Source organism: Dreissena polymorpha, chromosome 9 (assembly GCF_020536995.1).
Source record: "Dreissena polymorpha isolate Duluth1 chromosome 9, UMN_Dpol_1.0, whole genome shotgun sequence".
Classification (NCBI taxonomy): domain Eukaryota; kingdom Metazoa; phylum Mollusca; class Bivalvia; order Myida; family Dreissenidae; genus Dreissena; species Dreissena polymorpha.
In genome coordinates this window covers 61,011,911-61,030,475 of record NC_068363.1, presented here as the reverse complement: position 1 = coordinate 61,030,475, position 18,565 = coordinate 61,011,911, and the positions used below count along the sequence as shown (strand labels likewise).

Genomic DNA, 18,565 nt, shown 5'->3' with positions numbered 1-18,565 from the left:
GTAATTTTACTGACATACATACAGACATACAAACATACATACCTAATCATTCAGTTATGCACAATTGAAGAAATCACATATGCACTACTATAAAAGAAGCATATTACAGTTAAGCAGTAAAATAATATATAATATATATATATATATATATATACTGTATATATATATATATATATATATATATATATATATATATATATATATATATATATATATATATATATATATATATATATATATATATATATATATATATATATATATACATGAAAGATCTACATGTTTTTTTTCAGTCCGATAAGATGAAAACAAAACATGGAATGGGTGAACGTTTATCATAAATTGGTAAATAGAGCCGTAACAATCGTCTAACGGTCATTTTATGACCTCATTAATTCTTCAAGAGTGTGCTTTTAATGATTATTATACCCTAAACTCAAATTGTAAAGATAGTTTTAATATTTGTTGCAAAAATAAAGTACGGCTCTAGTTTAGCATGAATAGCTATCTATTGTTTCCCGAGGTACACATTTTGAATGTTTTTACAAATTATTGGCAAGGTAAGGTTTGTACACGTAAGTCTGAAATCAGCGAATATGTATTGTCTTATGTCTACACAACTTAATGACAAAACAACACGCTGTCTAACAAATGTGTCGAATTCCTATTTTGATATGCTTTAAATTATAATAAAAGTATTTTGTGAAATAGAAACGAGTAAAGATGTGCGATCATCGACCATTGAGTCGTTTTATAGCATAAGCCACATAATTGAATATGACGCGAAAGCGTATGACGTATACTCGATATTACACATCTAAAGCACTACATTCATTCGGATTCATCAACCAAAATAATAGAAAAATACAAAGACAATGACCCTTCACTACGTTAATTACGTCACATACACATTCAATACATTTTGATGTCATATGCGCGCTGCAAAAACGCACGCCATTAACAATGATTAATAAATAGACAACATCTTTTTCTCGCCCGGAAGATCATCCGGTGGAAACACTCCTAATATATGTCGACCTCCAATCAGAGAGTAACATAGCAGTTACGCCCTTTGTCCACTCGAATACACCATTCACGAAGACCGTCTTGGTCAAAACATCACAAGTAAATAGTTGGTCACGAAAAAGCTTGAATACACCACCAAATATATATATATATATAAAAGAAAACAGAACGGATTTCACAGTCTGTTCCGGCACACACTATCGTGTGATGAATTCTTACGTCGTGGGTACGCAACGTTCCCAATTCCAAAGGCCATGCTAGTGAATGGTAGGAAATTACCAAAGACGTTTGTTAAAACACATGTTTAACAAGCAAGTCTTAATGAAAATTGCGGTCAGATAAATGTTTTAGTGTCAACACAGATGTCAAAATCGACGTGACAAAAGTCATAAATATATATATATAGGTATATATATATATATGATATATATATATAAATGAATAACTTGAAAAACCGTAGCTTATTTCCTCAGCTTATCGCTTCAATAATGAAATATAGACGACATAACTGACCTAACACACATAGTCGCAACCACCGCAATCATTTCAACTCAATATTTTAGACCCTCAAACATGGGGCATAACTCTAGTACAAGCCACATCCGCGTAAATTGTTAGCTATAATCACATCGGTGACCGCATCAAATACGAACTGAATGTTGTTGGTATCTGTGGCGCAAGTTTGATGACAGTAAATTTCTTTCGTTGAACTCTTGTTCTTCGCCTCGAATTGCGCCTGGATATAGGCAGCGGCTTCTTCATATGTATTTTTACCTGAAAAAACCGAACAACTTACGTGAACATATTCAATATTGTAATATTTCGAAAGAAGTTAAATTAATCTGCTTGGGTTTCCACACCTATATCATCCGAAATTTCGGATAAATAATTTATGATATTGTATTTTTAACGGTATATATTTAAAGAAATACACACAGACGCACAAGGGCATTCGCTTTTAACCGATATTTGAAGGAAAGTGACCATTTTAAAAGTGCAATTATGTATCGGTTAAATACCACTATATTCACAGAAACATGAGTACTGACGAATTGAGTACTTTTAATTAAGTTTCCATACATTTTCAGGAATACCAATGAGAACATGCAATAGGTATATTCAGGGAAACGCATACGCAATAGTGAAGACTAGGTTGCCGAACAATTATGACATATTTATGGAAACACATTCCATCAGCACAAAGTTGCCGACGATAACCGGCACATTTTGAGACACATATCCTATGATAACTAGGTTTGCAAATACTTACCAGTATATTTAGAACAAAAGTTCAAATGAGCACACAGCAGTAGCTTATTGGCTCCTTTCTTTTGTATTCAGGGATGAGCACACACATGCGCACAAAGCTACATACAATAAGGAAATACATCAATGAGTTAATAGTTACTTACTTCATACTGTGAAACCATTATTATTCGTCATGCATTAATTTCGTCAGTGGGCCGATTGGCGAATTTAAGATCCTAACGAATAATTATGTCCACTGTTTAAACAAAATTAAAACGCAATTACCGTACGCAGAGACGAAAAATAATGCCTGACGAATAATAATGGTTTCACAGTACATGTTATTATCAGGGAAATACATCCATTAGCACAAAGTTACCGGCAAGAAGATAACCATTTATAAGCACCTACCAGTATATTCAGGGAAACACACGGTAAGCGACGATTTCTTGATCTTCTCCTCGAACAGATCTTTCTTGTTAAGGAACAGAATGATGGAGGTGTCGGTGAACCACTTGTTGTTGCAGATTGAATCGAACAACTTCAGACTTTCTTGCATGCGGTTCTGTAAAATACATACAGCCGAAATCATAACCTTATTATATATTATTGATTTACGATGTGAGGTTGGTCAAAAGTAAGTCGCAAATAATATATATTTTTCAGTTTGAAACAAGTGCAACGGATTAATATTTGTTTGTGAAAATAATTCATATATAGACAGCAACACCTGTCACCGAGAACAAATAATTGACAAGCTCTGCTGTTGCTGTTGAAAGATTTGTTTAAAATCAAAGTAAAGGTCCCTCTAATTTCAGTATTAACAATAGTTGTGAAATCAAACACATTTGCATACTAACGTTATATTCAGCAACACAACCAAAACCAAATTTTCATCAAAATTACCACTTTATTGATAAATGCTGATTTTTTTTGTTACAACATTATGTTTGTAAACGTGTTAATACGTGTTTCTTATTTAACGCTGACCTTCTGCTTACCTTTTGTAATTAAAAACACTATGTGAAATGTACTATTGCAGATCATAGCTATAACGGCATTTCATATATTGTATATTTTCAATATTTACACTTTGTCTACAGTTACTTGGCAGTCTTACATTGTTTCGCCGGATGTGACGCATTTTCTAAAATAAGTAAGAGTCTACGAAATCTTTACTCCCTCGTTCTTGTAAAGCAACTGATCGTACAACTCATTTGCATACATTATTCGACGTTACATATTAACTATAAATATAAACAACATATTTATCAATATCTAACAGAGATCGCGCATTCGTTCAGAACTTGATCGTACTAGCTCATTACTACAGATATGACGTTATTACCTACAGAGAATACCGACAAAAGTCATAAGTAGCAAGGCTGATCTCTCACCCGTGATAGCCTCGATAGTTTATCTCTAATTGCTCCAGATAATATGATGTCATTTACTATAAATCTATAGATATATAGATATGCTATGAATACAAATATATTAATAACTAACGATAACACTGCTAAACAGAATATGACGTCATTTTCTATAAAAAGTAACAACATACAATTCAAAATCTTTCGGTAGACTCTTCTTCGTGAAGCACCTGATCATAATCGCTGATTGCTTTACATAATATGACGTCTTTTACTATAAATAGTAACGACAGATCCATAAATAGCTTACGGTGGTCTCGTCCTCGTGAAGCACCTGATCATAATCGCTGATTGCTTTACATAATATGACGTCTTTTACTATAAATAGTAACGACAGATCCATAAATAGCTTACGGTGGTCTCGTCCTCGTGAAGCACCTGATCATAATCGCTGATTGCTTTACATAATATGACGTCTTTTACTATAAATAGTAACGACAGATCCATAAATAGCTTACGGTGGTCTCGTCCTCGTGAAGCACCTGATCATAATCGCTGATTGCTTTACATAATATGACGTCTTTTACTATAAATAGTAACGACAGATCCATAAATAGCTTACGGTGGTCTCGTCCTCGTGAAGCACCTGATCATAATCGCTGATTGCTTTACATAATATGACGTCTTTTACTATAAATAGTAACGACAGATCCATAAATAGCTTACGGTGGTCTCGTCCTCGTGAAGCACCTGATCATAATCGCTGATTGCTTTACATAATATGACGTCTTTTACTATAAATAGTAACGACAGATCCATAAATAGCTTACGGTGGTCTCGTCCTCGTGAAGCACCTGATCATAATCGCTGATTGCTTTACATAATATGACGTCTTTTACTATAAATAGTAACGACAGATCCATAAATAGCTTACGGTGGTCTCGTCCTCGTGAAGCACCTGATCATAATCGCTGATTGCTTTACATAATATGACGTCTTTTACTATAAATAGTAACGACAGATCCATAAATAGCTTACGGTGGTCTCGTCCTCGTGAAGCACCTGATCATAATCGCTGATTGCTTTACATAATATGACGTCTTTTACTATAAATAGTAACGACAGATCCATAAATAGCTTACGGTGGTCTCGTCCTCGTGAAGCACCTGATCATAATCGCTGATTGCTTTACATAATATGACGTCTTTTACTATAAATAGTAACGACATATCCATAAATAGCTTACGGTGGTCTCGTCCTCGTGAAGCACCTGATCATAATCGCTGATTGCTTTACATAATATGACGTCTTTTACTATAAATAGTAACGACAGATCCATAAATAGCTTACGGTGGTCTCGTCCTCGTGAAGCACCTGATCATAATCGCTGATTGCTTTACATAATATGACGTCTTTTACTATAAATAGTAACGACAGATCCATAAATAGCTTACGGTGGTCTCGTCCTCGTGAAGCACCTGATCATAATCGCTGATTGCTTTACATAATATGACGTCTTTTACTATAAATAGTAACGACAGATCCATAAATAGCTTACGGTGGTCTCGTCCTCGTGAAGCACCTGATCATAATCGCTGATTGCTTTACATAATATGACGTCTTTTACTATAAATAGTAACGACATATCCATAAATAGCTTACGGTGGTCTCGTCCTCGTGAAGCACCTGATCATAATCGCTGATTGCTTTACATAATATGACGTCTTTTACTATAAATAGTAACGACAGATCCATAAATAGCTTACGGTGGTCTCGTCCTCGTGAAGCACCTGATCATAATCGCTGATTGCTTTACATAATATGACGTCTTTTACTATAAATAGTAACGACAGATCCATAAATAGCTTACGGTGGTCTCGTCCTCGTGAAGCACCTGATCATAATCGCTGATTGCTTTACATAATATGACGTCTTTTACTATAAATAGTAACGACAGATCCATAAATAGCTTACGGTGGTCTCGTCCTCGTGAAGCACCTGATCATACTCGCTCATTGCTACACAGAAAATGACGTCTTTTACTATACATAGTAACAACATATCTATAAATAGCTTACGGTGGTCTCGTCCTCGTGAAGCACCTGATCATACTCGCTCATTGCTACACAGAATATGATGGCAGTAACGTCCTCGAAACAGTGGATCCATTTCTTACGTTCCGAACGCTGACCACCAACGTCGAATAATCTGCAAAGTATAAACTTATTATTGTGAAACAAAAACTTGGCACAGTGGTCTTGAAACTCAGACAAATAAATGGCATGACATGTTTGTTATTTTTGCAAAATCACGTGATTAATGTTTTAATACAACTTGTGCTGAGAATATATCATAATAACTTCTTCGAGAGAATAACGTGGACACTATGATATTTTTTTGTTTTCCACGTTAATTTTCTATTTCAAATTAGCATATCGTGCCTTTTCGCGGCTAAAATAGAATATTTATCCAAATTTCCTTATGTATAAACATTATTTGTATGTTATTTATTCTACTAGACAATTAACAATGTCCACAAAAAAGACAATACCATGCTACAACATGAAAAAGCAGAGAGCACGCAGCCTATTCGTTATTACTTTGTGCCATTAATTAAATACATATACCGAGAAATGTTGTTCTACATCTTTATGCTCTAAACCTTTTACAAATATACACGATTTCTAAGAATGCATTTATACTTAACCAATTTAAGCCTAGTGGACTCTCCCATCCTTCTAAATTGGATCAATTTATTTCCAGAATTAGGGATGTCTGGTATATTTATTTCTATATTTAGAATATTTCTTACAGAAATTCCTTTAAGCAAACAGCGCAGACCTGCCGCATCATGCGGCGTCTCATCTGGGTCTACGCTATTTGCAAAGGCTTTTTTCTAGACGCTAGGCATACATTGGTTGAAATACGCACTAAAACGATACAACTTACTTAAAATTTAAGTTCTTAAAAGAGAAATGGACTTCTACTATTCCCGTCGTCTTCACTCGAGTCCTCAGAATATCTTGTTCTGTAGGCATGTAGTCTTTACCACCAAGGCGATCCAGGTCGTCCAGGAAACTAGAACGAGACAAAAACGTAGTTTGAAGAAACACTGGAGTAGTTTAAAACGAGACAAAAACGTAGTTCAAATCGACACTGGAGTGGTCTAAAACGAGACAAACAAGAGCCCCGCCTTGCGGGTGCAAACCGCTCATCTATTTTCTTTTTAAAGGTGAAGGGACTCTCATTTTCAATCACAAAGGAGGGAGGGGTGGAGTGAAGAGGGGTGTATAGTGTGCGGGCGTGGACATTTATTACATTATCTTCCAAAAATGCGGAAAAAAAAATGAAAAAAAAATCGGGGGTGGGGGGGGGGGGGGGGGGTGGGGGGGGGGATTCTTGGGTGCGATTGTTGGACGGTATTTCAAGCATAAAATGATAAAAATAAATATTTGTGTTTTTTAACCGTTTCAAAAAAAAAAATTGGGGGTGGGGGGTGGGGGGGGGGTATAGTGTGAGGGTGTGGTGGTCATTTGTGAGATGATCTTAAAAAAATATATATAGGGGGGGAATTCGGGGGGGGGGGAGGGGGGGGGTATTCTTGGGTGCAATGGTTGGACGGTATTTCAAACATAAAATAATAAAAATAAATATTTGTGTTTTTTAACCGTTTCAAAAAAAAATATTGGGGGGGGGGGGGGGGGGGGGTTGGGCGGGTACAGTATAGTGTGAGGGTGTGGTGGTCATTTGTGAGATGATGAAAAGAAAAAAATCGGGGGGGGGGGGATTCGGGGGGGGGGGGGGGTGTATAGTATAGTGTGAGGGTGTGGTGGTCATTTGTGAGATGATCTTAAAAAAAGTAATAATAAAAAATAATAAAAAATTAGGGGGGAGGGGGGGGGGGGAGTATTCTTGGGTGCGATGGTTGAACGGTATTTCAAACATAAAATAATAACCGTTTAAAAAATAAAACCAATTTGGGGGGGTGGGGTGGGGGGGGGGGTAAAAGTATAGTGTGAGGGTGTGGTCGTCATTTGTGAGATGATCTTAAAAAAAAAATTAGGGGGGGATTCGGGGGGGGGGGGGGCATTCGGCGGGGGAGGGGGGAGGGCACGGGGGATGGTTTGGGTGGAGTCTATTGTGGTTTGTCAGGTAAGAGTAGTTTTGTCAAAGTATCAATCAAATCTAATCAAATCAAATCTAATCATAAATAAAGAAGTTATGTCATTTTTAGCAAAATTTATTAATTTGACCTTGAGAGTCAAGGTCATTCAAAGGTCAAGGTAAAATTGAACTTGCCAGGTACAGTAACCTCATGATAACATGAAAGTATTTGAAGTTTGAAAGCAATAGCCTTGATACTTTAGAAGTAAAGTGGATCGAAACACAAAATTTAACCATATATTCAAAGTTACTAAGTCAAAAAAGGGCCATAATACCGTAAAAATGACAACCAGAGTTATGCAACTTGTCCTTTTACTGTACCCTTATGATAGTTTGCGAGTGTTCCAAGTATGAAAGCAATATCTATGATACTTTAGGGGTAAAGTGGACCAAAACACAAAACTTAACAAAATTTTCAATTTTCTAAGTATAAAGGGCCCATAATTCCGTCCAAATGCCAGTCAGAGTTACATAACTTTGCCTGCACAGTCCCCTTATGATAGTTAATAAGTGTTGCAAGTATGAAAGCAATAGCTTTGATACTGTAGGAATAAAGTGGACCTAAACACAAAACTTAACCAAATTTTCAATTTTCTAAGTATAAAAAGGGCACATAATTCTGTCAAAATGCCTGTCAGAGTTACATTACTTTGCCTGCACAGTCCCCTTATGATAGTTAGTAAGTGTTGCAAGTATGAAAGCAATAGCTTTGATACTTAAGGAATAAAATGGACCTAAACACAAAACTTAACCAAAATTTTCAATTTTCTAAGTATAAAAAGGGCACATAATTCTGTCAAAATGCACGCCAGAGTTATCTTACTTTGCCTGCCCAGTCCCCTCATGATAGTAAGTAAGTGTACCAAGTTTGAATGCAATAGCATTGATACTTTCTGAGAAAAGTGGACCTAAACGCAAATTTTAACCGGACGCCGACGCCGACGCAGACGCCGACGCCAAGGTGATGACAATAGCTCATAATTTTTTTTCAAAAAAATAGATGAGCTTAAAACGTAATTTGTAGCAACACGTGAGTAGTCTTAAACAAAACAAAAACGTAGTTTAAATCGCCACAAGTCTTAAACGAGACAAAAACTAAAATCTTAGTTTGAATCAACTCTGGATTATCTTTAAACGGGATTGACTCATTGATCAAGGTGCCGTTGTAATTGTTGAACTATCCAAAGGAACGAAACAAAGTAAACATAAGGTTTGAGGGGTCAAGGACGTGTCCAAAGCATGCAGTTGTGTAACATTATAAATATTTGAAACGATACAAATACACATTAAAAAATGAACGGTAACTATGAACTTGCGCATACGGAAAATAATAATGTTCTGAGCTGAGGCACAAGTATTTAAATAATAAAATACAGAACCATAAAAGGAGACGTTAAATTTAAACGATCGAGAACTTTCAACGGCATCCAAGCAATTTATATTGTGACAGGTTGAAATGTGACAAATGCATCAGGCGAGATAATATACAAATAGTCCGAATTAGCAAAGGCGTTTAACAATTTCATCTTACGTAATTATGGAGGTTAATGCACTGAAAATAACTTGAAAAATGAAAAATGATACTTGAACAGAAAAATGTTTCTTATAAGATAACAAAGTAAATGTCACGAGCATGTCACATCCATACAGCAATAAATATATCTTAAAGTTCCAAAATCACATCAGTGCATATAAGTCACACACAAAAATTGTAAAGGTCTAAACCGTATTTAGCAAACATGTGGTCTGGTACCTGTTTCACAAATCTTCTTTAGTAAGGAATAAGATTGTGTTAAAGGAGGCGACTATTAAGTTTGGAAAATTGATGAAGGCAATATTTATGCAAGAGCAAGCTAAACGAACGAAAAGGCACAGAATTCAATCATTTGATGAGCATTTGATAAGCAAAGGTGCATTATTGAACAGAGAAAAATGTAATAATTTCTTATCGTTTACTTTGTGATGGTGTTGCATGTGCATGGAGCCTTGACTCATTGACGAAAAACATCACAAATAAAAATGTGTTTAAGCGAGAAAACGCATACACGGATGTATTTTACTTCAAATTATTTGGAAATCAACCTAAGACAAACGAAATGGTGCGGCGGTCAGCGTTCATCTTCTAGCATGCACGGAAAACAACAAAGTGATCAGAATGAGATGTTCCTCGGATTTGACGCATCCAAAAACCGTAAAATGAAGTAAAAAAAATTGTATATGTCCATTTTGCGACTCATCATTTTTTTAGAAAAAAAGTTTTAAAAAATTCGAATAATCTCAATTACGTCTACATAATTTACGACAATTTACAGAACACAATGGTAGCATTTTTGATTCTTGCCCTTTTTCTAAACGAAATGGTCATGTGAGATAGTTGTTCTTCAACAGCATGCAACAATATATTTAAAGCAGAAATATTTCGCTCAGTGGTCACTGCTTCTGATTATGCTTTCCAAATTGTTTCAATGTATATGGCAAGTGTTTTGGCGATTTGGAGCAAATACAAACTGCATGAAGTACACACAAATGAAAAAGTGAAAAATACATGAAACACTGATCATAAACAGTTATTCGATTGACTATGCTGAAGCAATTGGCTGTGGTTGGTCGCCAAGCATGGTTGAAGCAATTGGCTGTGGTTGGTCGCCAAGCATGGTTGAAGCAATTGGCTGTGGTTGGTCGCCAAGCATGGTTGAAGCAATTGGCTGTGGTTGGTCGCCAAGCATGGTTGAAGCAATTGGCTGTGGTTGGTCGCCAAGCATGGTTGAAGCTATTGACTGTGGTTGGTCGCCCAGCATGGTTGAAGCTATTGGCTGTGGTTGGTCGCCCAGCATGGTTGAAGCTATTGGCTGTGGTTGGTCGCCAAGCATGGTTGAAGCAATTGGCTGTGGTTGGTCGCCAAGCATGGTTGAAGCTATTGACTGTGGTTGGTCGCCAAGCATGGTTGAAGCAATTGGCTGTGGTTGGTCGCCCAGCATGGTTGAAGCTATTGGCTGTGGTTGGTCGCCCAGCATGGATGAAGACATCATTAAAGCTTGCGGAGCTATACTTTATGTTATCAGTGGCAACAAAAACAACCACTAATACAAGTAAATGGTATAGTTTGTAACAATCACATAAGGTCTAGGACAACTGGACCAGATTTTATTAAAATTTAACTAATTGCATGTGTAAAGCTTTGAGTGCGTTTGGAAGAAACGTTCAATACATCTTATTCTGTTCTGATTTGTTTTATTCTTGGATTTTTTCTCGTCTCTAGTTCGATCAAAAATTGAATATACGCTTGCTCGCCCCATTTTTTTCGGCCAAAGTCCGCTTAACAACAGATAAATTTTCGTTGCCTAAGGGCAATAATTATTACATGACAGGTCTATCTAACAAAAATCCGTTATGTAGCAATATTCATATAACAGCATTTATTTTTATAGAGAAGTGCAATGCGCTTGAAATACAGTATTTCTGTTCCTGCATTATTCATACTGTTCATAATAATTACTGCAACACTGAACAAGAAACAAGTATCATTATTTCAGCCGTTATTTGAGATTATAAGTATAGTCGGACTTATAAATATAGCTCTGGTATTATGTGAAACAAACAATGGCGGTGTTTTGTTCAACTTCATCCGAACGCCCCTCATATTAACATTAAAACGCGTGGCTTTCTTTTCTATACTGTTATTTTTATAGCTTTTTTTTTCAACAATCCAACAACAACTGGCGGGAAAAATTGCGACCGACAAGAACTAAACAAGGCAAGCAACATCGAAGCATGCGCAGAACGCTGTCTATCTGTCTTACTTCCGGGGAACGCTTAAGTACAAACTACCTGAGTCTTTTGACCCGAGCAGAAACACTGCATAGGGTCATGGTCAAACGAAATGAAAATACGATTTGTTTTCATAAACAATGTAAAAACTTAGATTTCTTCTCCGTAAAAAGCAAACACAGTAAACGTTGTACGATAGAAGATTGTTCTGAAAGAGATTACTCGTGGGTATAACGTGGTGTTGTCTCTTGTTAGTTCGAAATGTAAATAATATTGATTCGAAAGAATCGTCTTGAAACTACAAACGCGGATGATTGAACGCTTAGCACAAAATTGACCGATAAGCTACTTTGGGTTTTAACGTTACGTTTGTACCACAGCCATAGCTCAAATGTCTGGCGGGTTTAATTAATACACTCAAAATAGACGACTTGTGAAACCACAAAGCAATTTTAATTACGAGGTAAAGCAATTTATGAGTTCAATATTTTCAAAATCTTTATTTATTGTTGATAAATATTTGGGACTTGTATATGTATATTAAACATTAACGCTATTTATCGTTTCTTCCTTGTGATAACTCATAATAATAAAGTATATTTCAAATTAATTTGAAATTAAAAAAGTCCTTTTCAGGCCTGTAAGAAAGATACAGGGAATAATTTCCCAGAAATTTTCCAATATTTCATCATTTACTATTTTATAAATGCAGTCACGATGCGTTTGAAATGAAATGTTAGATCGGGCACTCCGTCGTATAAGTAACCTGCCAGTTTTGTCTCCGTAGTATAGTCAGCTGTATACGAGTAGCTCTGTGTTTGCTTAATTGTGAGTTGGTTCCTGAAAGTTTGTTAATCTTCAAATAATTTCAGCCGAGGCTCTTCAATGTTTATACGGTTGTAATTATTTGTTGTCATTTGTGTCTACAAACGACATGTTAAGGCATTTCAATATGGAAATACTTTTACAAAAAGTGACGTACTATTTTGCGGAATCATTTAGCTGGTACTCGTTGGAGCGACCGAAGCACTCCTGGACACCAGCGTCCTGCCACAGATGCTTCATGGCGGCCAGCAGGTCTTCTGAGAACGGCTCCGTGTCCTCCATCCGGGCAATCACGTCCAGAACCATCTTGGCGTCCGACTGAAAAACAACAACAACAACACAATTAAAACAAATAAGGTGTCTGTTCGGGAAAAAAACATGGCATGGGAGACCGTTTGTGTATTTTGTGAAAAGGTGGCGCGTCTGGCGTTCATCTGAAACACATAGACACGTGTGTGTATAAATGCACGTTCGTTAAACTGCATGTAAGCAAACAAGTGTGGACAAATACGACTGTACGAATGCATAAAATAGCGTATTGATGCAAAATGAAATGCGTATAAATAGTAAGCGAAACATTGTACATGTAAACACAAACAAAATACATACGCATTTATTGCATGAAATTATATAGCTAATGAACAATTGAGATTGACAACACGGAAAAATGAACACGCGTCTATGAAACTGTATTTACACATAAAATTAATTGAGCATACATATACGAAGACTGACATATAGACAAGCATCGTACACGACCAACTAAGGATAGATTGACGAACGTATTCTTAGTATATGAACTGTTGTGTGTATACATAGTTTTAATGCATACGGCATAAATTAGCTTTACAGAGGCGTATTTAGGTGGGGGGCTAGGGGGCTAAAGCCCCCCCCCAGCTGGCTGGCTAGACACGATTTTTAATAAAAATGAACCCCTTACAGTTTCAATCCACTTGTGTATTTCCTGTCATATGTCCCTAATTAAGCCATAAACAGCTGTCGATTTGTGTGATTAGCCCCCAGGCATGTGTACAGACGATCTAACCTTCGTCAGCTAAAGTGCACGCTTCAATGACTGTAAGTAATAAACTGCGTTATTTGATTGGCTGAAGAAGATACATTCAACTAATGAAATTCATCCATACATTTAGCTAAAGATAAATGTTAACAAATGGCTGCCGCATGAGACTTGTGAAAAACAATATTTCAATTTGTAGCAATTAAAGAGTTTAGACGAACTCAATGGGCAATCATTATTATTTTTTCGGTAATTTCTTTGATGAATTTAATTGGTATTAGCTCTTTAGAGTGATAATCCTTTTGAGTAACAAGTTATTGCCAGTGAAATTCAACTGCACACTTAATGAATGGCAATTATTATATTTTTGTTTTGATTTTTTTTTACAAATCGGGCTAACTGCTTTGATGTTCATCCATAGTTTTTAAAATTTAAAAAGACTCAAAAATGAAGAATTACTTTGCTATATGAAACTAAATCATTTTCTTAAAGCGTGACAACATCGAGGCAGCAACACCGAATTAAACTACACAAGAAACCTAACGACTCCCTTTGTTGACACTTTTGTGAACGAAATGGACACCCAATTCAGTGATTTGCAGACTAAGGCAGCCATGGGATTGAAGTTTATACCTGAACAAAATCAGAACAGGTTTTCCGCTGTGTGTCTGCTTTCCATTCATAGGGACATGGACATAAACATTTTAATGTTTTACCTAAGTTGACCTAGTAGGATATCCAACAAGGTTAAATAGGAGGTCCACTCATCTAACTCCGTTAAAAAAGTTATGGATAAAGATTACGTCTCCCACCACTTTAGTGGTTTGAGAGACATTTGATTTCTGAAATATCCGTTTTTAAGTATGTTCGCATCTGAATACGAGCGCAAATTAAAAAGAAAGAATTCACTGCAGGAACACCAATAACATTTAATCAACTTCGACGTAGCTGAACCAGAAACACGAAAACGTTTTTGTTATTGCACTCTCGATAACAATCAAACGGAATGTAAGATAAAAGCAAAGGTTGTAATGTGGCAAATGCCTATGATTACCAATAGCCGAGTGCTAATGCAGTGCGATAAATAATTCAGAATTATATCAGATCGGTTCATATACAATCAGCACCCACTGCCTCTATGAATGGAAAACGGCACTGACTGAGGCAAGTATGTTGATGACTTCTACAGTTTTAAATATCAACCTCGCATCGGGATGGAGTCATTTCTCTCCACTGAATTCGCGTATATATCATGAATTGAAGGGAAAATCAATGAACTCGGCCGTGTATTGATTCGCTGCAAGGGTTTATGACAAAAGCGCGTGGATATTGGAGAATTTGCAAGGCAGGTTCGACAACTTTGGTTTTCATCGCTATCGACCGCGGCGGTCATCGATCGGTCTCTCCTCTGTTCAACTTGCTTGTTTATTTTTCTGTGGGGCGAGAAATGTTCGTGAATGAATATGATGGCAAAACGATATTTATTGAGGCCCGGTTAACCCAGAGCATGACGCATAGTAACACTATACATAAACAATGCAGATGTGTCCTAAACTATGCATAACGATGGCATGGGTCCAAACCTATTCATTTATAAATGATTGAGATGGTCCTACACAATACGTAAACAAAACAATACAGGAGGGTCCTAAACTACATGTATACATAATTATAGAGAGGTCACAAAATGCACAAAATAAAGAGGAGGTCCTTAAAAAAGATAAACGATGCACACAGTTCCTTGACTAAACATAAACGATGGGGTGTATTCTAAACTATATATAAAAGATGGCGCATATCCTAAGCTGTGTACACATGATGGAGAGGGTCCCAAACGATACATATATAATGGCAATGGCCATACACTGTACATTGAGTGGGTCTTAAACTACAAATACAGGATTGAGGGGGGACATAAACTATATATCAATAATGCAGAGGATGCATAACTATATATAGACGATGATGTTGGTCCACAACTATTCATAAGTGAAGGAGTATATCTTGAACTACAAATACACGATGGATAGGTTTCTATTATATAAGCCGCGTTCTGAGAAAACATTGGGCAATGCATGTGCGTAAAGTGTCATCCCAGATTAGCCTGTGCAGTTCGCACAGGCTAATCAGGGACGACACTTTCCGCTTTTATGGTCTTTTTTAGTTTCAAGGAAGTTCCTCCTTACCGAAAATCATGTTTAGGCGGAAAGTGTCGTCCCTGATTAGCCTGTGCAAACTGCACAGGCTAATCTGGGACGACACTTTACGCACATGCATTAAGCCCAGTTTTCTCAAAACGCGGCTCATATAAATACATGACGGTGGTTATATACTATACATACATGACGGAGAGGTTCTATGATATACATACATGATGGAGAGGTTAAATAATATACATAAATGATAAAGTGGGTCCTAAACTATACATACACGTTTAAGAGGGTCCTAAACTACACATGAACGATTTAGTGGGCCCTATACATTGTTGATGAACAATTGAGTAGAGCTTTATATAAACTATATGCCAGTGACGTAAGTGGTTTTCAACTATACTTTAACCATGAAGAGTCCTATACGAATTATGAACGATTTGCCCGAAGATTGCGACTAGAAGACATTACTACATTGTAATTTTTTTTTAAGTACTGTATTGAAACTGCTAGCGATTTATAAAAACAACCACAGCAACATGGTTTTATAGAAGAGGTCGATACAGCATGTGAAATCAGTATTAGGAATGGCTGCCCGTTTTATTGATTTTTTTCGAGTCAAAAGCAGATTCGACAATTTAATTAACTCAACTACCTTCGTGTTAACCTATTATGAGCGTATTATGCACTAATAGAATACGCACACAAATACACCATATATGGATATATGGGCTAAGGTTATGACCTGTACAGCTGCTTGCATATCTTTATACAGATTAACGTTTATTAATATATTTCCAGAGTAAGTACCTCACGTTGCCACGACCAAGTTCATCACATTCTCTACGAAAAACAAGATACACGGCCTTTGAGAAGTCGATCAATTTGCTAGCGCATGTGCGCGTGTAAACCCATGGCATCTGATAACCGCAATGCTTCCAGCGGCAGTGGCAATATTTATAAACATACCCACATATCTCACTGATTCGAGTGTAGTAAGGTATAAGAATGTGAAATACATTCATACACCGCAAACTTGAATCTAGACAACATTCAGGCAAATACCGACGTAAAGGAAATCATCTTTCTGCTTTAAAAAGGGAACTAGCCGCGTCATGCGAATAGTGGTGGTGGTTATGGTGGTGGTGTTGGTGGTGGTAGTAGTAGAAGTAGTAGTAGATGTTGTTGTAGTTGTAGAAATAGGAGTAGTTGTAGTAGAAGTAGTAGTAATTGTAGAAGTGGTAGTAGTAGTAGAAGAAGTAGGAGTAATAGTGATAATGGTAGTGGTAATAGTAGTAGCAGTGCCAAGTGTGGTAGTAGAAGAAGTAGTAGTAGCAGTAGAGTTAGTGGTAGTAGAAATACTAGAAGCAGAAGTAGTAGTTGTAGTAGTAGTAGTGAAAGTGGTAGTAGTAGATGCAGTGCAAATTGTGGTAGTAGTAGAAGTAGTAGAAGTGATAGTGGTAGTAGTAGTTGCAGGTGAAAGTAGTGGGAGAAGTAGAAGTAGTAGTAGTGGTAGTAGTCGTTGTAGCAGTAGTATAAGTAGTTGTAGTAGTAGTAGTGATAGTGGTAGTGCAAGTGGTAGTAATATAAGTAGTTGTAGCAGAAGTAGTAGTAGTAGTCAAGGCTTTCCACAGGCCATTTAACGATCCCTCGCCGGGGCGCTTGAATTTCAAAATCAGAGTCCCCGAGGCGCTTGAAATTTTCCGATCAGTGTATTTTTCAGTAAAAGAAAGTGGAGATTGTAAAACAAATCAAGGTTTCTCTATCAGTATAACAATATTCCCTGTTTGAAAAGAGCACTCGATACCTACTTTCACCAGTAATCGCCAATAACACCACATGGGGTAATGGATAATCCACTGATAAGACGCGCGTATCGATTATTCTAGCTAGCCACATTACACAGTCATTTAAATGCTGACATGGATGTATCAGTTAACTTTCCAGACTTCAAACTGTGATGTTCATCGTCAAATCGGTTACGCGAATGCTTACGAGGGCGGGGTTAACTATCGACCATTATTTTTGATTGGGTCATCCCGCTGAGAAATTTCGCACCGAGTAAAGTCGAGATATAGAGCGAATATTACTATGAACTAAGAGCCAGTCTCGGTCAGCAGCTGGAGCGTGCTCGTCGCGACCGAGGCCAGGAGCCGCCTGCAGAAGATTGATTCTCGCGGCTTGATCTTCTGCGGATGGCTCAGCAAATCACCCTCGAGCCGGACGTCTTCTTCACTGCTGAGAATGCTGTCTTCTCCAGGATACAGCGGACCTGACCAATCCGCTGTTTATCGTTGAGAGCTCGCCTGCCCGTACCGGTCCAGAGGCCCCGTCTGTAGAGGGACGGGTACGGCGGGACAGCAGGACCACCAGTGGAAGAACTTACGGGACGGACTCGGGGTTCCTTCGTTATGGGAGGGAACCCATGAACATCGAGGGTGTGGCTTTAAAGAGGGACCCCGGGGCGGCGGTACCTAGTGCGCTCAACGTGCTGGGGAAGCCGTCTCGGGGATGAAGACGGCAGCCGGTGACAGCGAGAGGGGCCATAAAGGCAGAGCGGTGCTTGCACTCCCTTGGCGGAGGCGTCCAGACAAGAATTTATCTTGAGTGTGTCTCTCCTGAAACATCACAGGGGCAGGTCGATACCTAATGTAGTCGTGAAGACGCGGAAAAGACCTGTAAATAAACTACAACACACACACACACACACACACACACACACTAAGAGCCAGTAACTTTCTTGCTAATGTGGATGGAAAGTGGGCGGAATTTAAAAAATAATACAAGTTATTAAAGGATATAAAAACGTCGAAAAATACCGGCCGCGGCATAGACGTCGCCATCTTGATAATCACGTGATCACCCCTCTGCCTATGACTCATAATTAATACGATAAATTAATTGCATGTGGTAAACAATTAATTACTTATAGCGAGTAAGTTGTGCAAATTGTTATTACAATTATGCGATAACAATTTAATTCCAGTACATGT

At 37.4% G+C, this 18,565-nt stretch overlaps 1 protein-coding gene across 1 annotated transcript in view; it reads right to left on the bottom strand.

The window, feature by feature from the left end:
• Positions 1 to 878: 878 nt before the first annotated feature.
• Positions 879 to 18,565, bottom strand: part of LOC127846438 (guanine nucleotide-binding protein G(o) subunit alpha) — a 36,589-nt gene continuing 18,902 nt past the window's right edge. The window contains exons 4-8 of the mRNA XM_052377682.1: positions 12,562 to 12,722; positions 6,597 to 6,725; positions 5,726 to 5,855; positions 2,686 to 2,839; positions 879 to 1,800 (exon numbers count right to left, since the gene is read on the bottom strand). Coding sequence (XP_052233642.1) covers positions 1,613 to 1,800; positions 2,686 to 2,839; positions 5,726 to 5,855; positions 6,597 to 6,725; positions 12,562 to 12,722 — 762 coding nt within the window. The 3' untranslated portion in view covers positions 879 to 1,612. The remainder of the gene's footprint in view (positions 1,801 to 2,685; positions 2,840 to 5,725; positions 5,856 to 6,596; positions 6,726 to 12,561; positions 12,723 to 18,565) is intronic.